Source organism: Nannobrachium achirus, assembly GCF_963921795.1.
Source record: "Nannobrachium achirus genome assembly, chromosome: 21".
Lineage (NCBI taxonomy): Eukaryota > Metazoa > Chordata > Actinopteri > Myctophiformes > Myctophidae > Nannobrachium > Nannobrachium achirus.
In genome coordinates this window covers 21,192,806-21,197,167 of record NC_137828.1, presented here as the reverse complement: position 1 = coordinate 21,197,167, position 4,362 = coordinate 21,192,806, and the positions used below count along the sequence as shown (strand labels likewise).

At 42.9% G+C, this 4,362-nt stretch overlaps 1 protein-coding gene across 1 annotated transcript; it reads right to left on the bottom strand.

The window, feature by feature from the left end:
* Positions 1 to 591: 591 nt before the first annotated feature.
* Positions 592 to 1,683, bottom strand: LOC308306634 (chemerin-like receptor 1; the record flags this gene model as incomplete). The annotated part of the gene is made up of 1 exon (XM_080751675.1): positions 592 to 1,683. The coding sequence occupies one exon, from the start codon at positions 1,681 to 1,683 to the stop codon at positions 592 to 594; it is 1,092 nt and encodes a 363-aa protein (XP_080607801.1).
* Between the last annotated feature and the right edge of the window lie 2,679 nt (positions 1,684 to 4,362).

Genomic DNA, 4,362 nt, shown 5'->3' with positions numbered 1-4,362 from the left:
GCATTCATGGTCTTCAGAGGGCACTTTTTACAGATGGATAAAAGGGCAGGGCTCAAGCCCCCTTGGATGTCTATGTGTGCACGTGCCTGGTGGCGAGGTGTCAATGTTGCCCCAGCTGATTTCACCGTTTCTCCTCTGTCTGTTTCCTGTAGTCTTCACAGACAGCGGTGGAAAAAATACACAGAAACAGTCATTTACTTGAGTAAAAGTACGAAAGTAATGTTTTGAAAATATACTTAATGTACCAAAAGTAAAAGTACTCAATAAATACCAACCCTTTCCACCTGGAATGGATACTTTGTAGCCCATGCCTGTAATTGTCTTAAAAGATGGCCTGATTATACAAAAACACAATATGAAAGATCCAATCATCGCTAAATAGGCAGTGCCCATATAGGGAATTCTGTGTCACACTCACAAAAAGGAAGAATATCAAAGAAAAGAGTGTTTTTAAAACTCTAACTTTAACACGTAATTTTAGATAGCCTATAAGTTAATCGTTGTTTCAATCTTGAATAATGTGGGCTACTTGAGGAAAAACAAAAACAAAAAAAAAACTAACATTTACAGTTGTAACACTCAATGATAACCCTAAACATGTATCTCAGACAAGGCAGTCTCTTGACTGGTGATGGCTGGGTTTGTGGAAGAGTTGGTCCGAGACAGCTCTTCAGCGAAAGAGTTCTGCAGCAATTTTAGGACGGACACTTTACGAACTTCATTCCTGAAATCCTTACCCATGAACACGTACAACAGTGGGTTCAGGCAGCTGTTGAGAAATGCCAGGCAGGTGGCTATGGGTACCCCGATGATGATCACATACTCCATTGTTTCACTGTCCTCTGCCACTATGAATTTCACCCACAACACAATCTGTTCCATGATGTGAAAAGGGGCCCAGCACAGGAAAAATGAAGTGATAACAGCGGCTATGATATTGAAGTGGTGACCTGACTGTTTGGCTGGCGAGCTCTTCCTCTTGAGCCGGTAGATAATGACAGAATAACAGGAGACGATGACGGTGAAAGGGACCACGAACGCCATGAAGAACTGAGTGAAGACCATGGCCACAAGTCGAGACGTCCACAATGAAATGTTTGAATCGTCAAGTGCAAAGGTGGGAAAGCATATGATGACGTCCTCATCCTGCACTGTGTCCATAAAGATGACGTAAGGGGAACTGAGAGCCAAGGCCAGAACCCAGACACCCAGACTCACACAAGACGCCTTTCTGACACTCCGGTGGTCCTGGGCCCACACTGGACACGCCACACGTACACATCTGTCAACGCTGATGGCCATCAGAATGTAGACGCTGGCATACATGTTGAGGGAGAGAAAAACAAAGTTAATTTTGCACATGAATTGACCAAAGGGCCAGTGGTCGTCCAGAGCTGTTTCTGTGATGGTCAGCGGCAGTAACGCTGTGAAGAGGAAGTCAGCCACAGCAAGGTTGAGGTACCAAACGGTGTTGATGGTTTTCTTCATTTTGAAGCCCGTCACCCAGATGACAACGCCGTTCCCCAGCACGCCGAGCACAAAGACCAGGCTGAAAATGGTGATGGACACGATCTTGAGGGATTTCTTTAATTCCGCATGTTCTTCTTCTTCTTCAAAGCCGTTTCCACCAGACAGATCCATCTCTTTACTGTGATAGATATCAGTTGTATTCATGCTCTCCATCGTCCTAAAACATAAAATAACAAAACAAAGGTTTATTTATCACACCAAGTGTTATTAGCATGGTTGCTATTAATAGGCAACCCACTATTGTTCTAGGTCAGAGAACTTTTATGACTTTTAACTGAAGTTATCTGGGTTGTAAGGCCAGATATCTTGGACAATATAATGTCCAATCAGACAGGATTGGTCATGCTTCACTTGACATCACAATATGTAATATAAACGGTAAGACGGAATTCATTTCCCAGAGGATTCCTCGCGACTCGCTTCAGTGCAACCACACTTGCAATTTCCCAGAAAATGTACTAACAACAATTGCATTGTTATTGTTTAGAACTCAGTAATATAACATTTAGATCCTAAAAACTAACCATGTAGCGGATACCAAAAATCACTATGCGATATTGCGATAGTAACACGATAACAAATCCAATATAGGCCTATATATTTATCACAATATAAAACAAAAAGAAAAAAAGAAAGAAATGACTGTAGGAATCTGTAGGACACAACTTCTCCATTAGTGGAGATGCACTCTGCTTGATTCGGTGATTATAAAACAAATTTCACAAGTTCTCTGACTAGAAAAGTGCCTCGACCAGGCCTGATTAAAGGGTCTGCACATTTTGGAAGTCAGTCGTTGCCAATAGGAATTGATTCTGACTCCAGAATTGACTCCCAATTGATTCCCAATGTTCAAAAAACACATATTTTTTCATGTAATGCCCAACACCTGGGGCAATGATGGGTTAATGCCAAACCCATTTCATCTAATGCAGAGAAAGATGTCAAGTGCCCTCAGGCAGCTGCATTGCAAACAACTTGAGGCATGCCCTAACAAGCATGGTGAGTTCGCTCCCCCAATACACAGCTGCTTATACTTCACGTTTTGTGCAGATAAACTGAAAAACTGAGATGTACTCATTTCATGAGCTTTTGTTAGCTTTGTTAGCCAATTAGTCAATTGGTTCAATCCCCAGCTGGGTCATTCCAAAGACTCAGCGATGGTTGGATTTGGGGTAAGTCCCTGCGACATATAGTGTCATGTCCAGGGTCAAGCTCTGCAGATTCAGAAACAGGAGATAGGCGCCTGCCCTCATGGCTCGGCAAGGCTTACTTTCGGAGTCCAGTTAAAATGGGCAAAAAACTACATTGAAGTGCCCAATCTCTGATGGATTAATTTCAGACCCCAGTGTGGTAGGCCGTTCTCACCCACCAGGGAGGGGACATTAGGCGACAGGAAGACAGACACAGCTAGACGGGTTCTGCTTAATATGAAACAGACTGGAGGCCAAACTACATTGGGGTGAACTTTGTGTGTTGATTCCGCTGATCATTCCGTTTCACATTCTATGTACAAAAATGCAGATATTATCTAGAGTCCATTGCACATATAACAAACGGATGCAGTGCATATACAAATGTATACATTGCTCGTCATCATGGCCGCATTGTTGACATAGTGTCCGATGCAGTTCTAAAATGAATGCCATCTAGTGCAGCAATGCATTCTCAAATTTGATTACTGGAAGGGGAGTGGTTTACAACTCTTACGAGCCTGGTGTAAGAGCACTCTGGTGTTGTCCCTCCCACCCAGCATTCCTCCACTGACATAAAACTGAGAGCTACAAGACCTATGAGTTCCCTATCTGGTCGGATAAGATTTTAAAAATGTACATTTTGTGATCCAGCATCAGACAATACAGGCATATTTTGTCCCGGTATTTCAAAGAAAAAGTTTGTGTGTGTGTGTGTGTGTGTGTGTGTGTGTGTGTGTGTGTGTGTGTGTGTGTGTGTGTGTGTGTGGGCTTGCAATACTATCTTTGTGGGGACCTCATGTCCCCACAAATATAGTACAATCGTAGGAAAAAAACGTGTGGGGACAAATTAATATGTCCCCACAAGGTGTTTAGGGGTTAGGTTAAGGGTTAGGGTTAGGGTTAGGGTTAAAAATGAATGGAATGTCCCCACAAAGATAGTAGACTATGTGTAATGTCCCCACAAAGTAGCAATTGTAAACCTGCGTGTGTGTGTGTGTGTGTGTGTGTGCATAGGCGATTTTAAGGGGTGTCCTAGGGTGCACGTGCACCCCCTGGCCGCCAGGCGGCCATTTTGATTTTTTTGATCATAATAAACACGCAATATGATTAAGAGGAGAACATCTCAAATTCGCCTTTTTTGACCCTTTGAAGCACCCATAGCATGACTTCTAAACCAATCACAGCAAATGGGGGGCGGGAGGTAATAGGACTACTGGTTTCTCAACCAATCACAGTGACTGTCTGAACGTCTCTGACAGCACAGCTGAAAAACAAACGGCAGATGATGACACCTGCAGATTTATCTAAATAACAGAATTAAACAGTTGTTTCACAGTGGAATATGCTACCTGGGGTTAACTACAGACATCCATAGGACATGTGGATAGCTTTTACATTTACCATACGTGAACTAAAGTTTTCGGCGCTGCTCAACGAGGCTGGATTACACGATGTGTTCTGTGCCTCCAAGGAATAACACTTTCTTCTGGGCACCTCAATATAACATTGGATATTTTCTTGTCATTTTCTTAAGGTAAGACATGGCTTTATTTAACTATCTGTTCACTGTGGAGTTAGCCAGCCTGTTTTCTTCTCCTCCGTGTGTGTGTGTGTGTGTGTGTGTGTGTGTGTGTGTGTG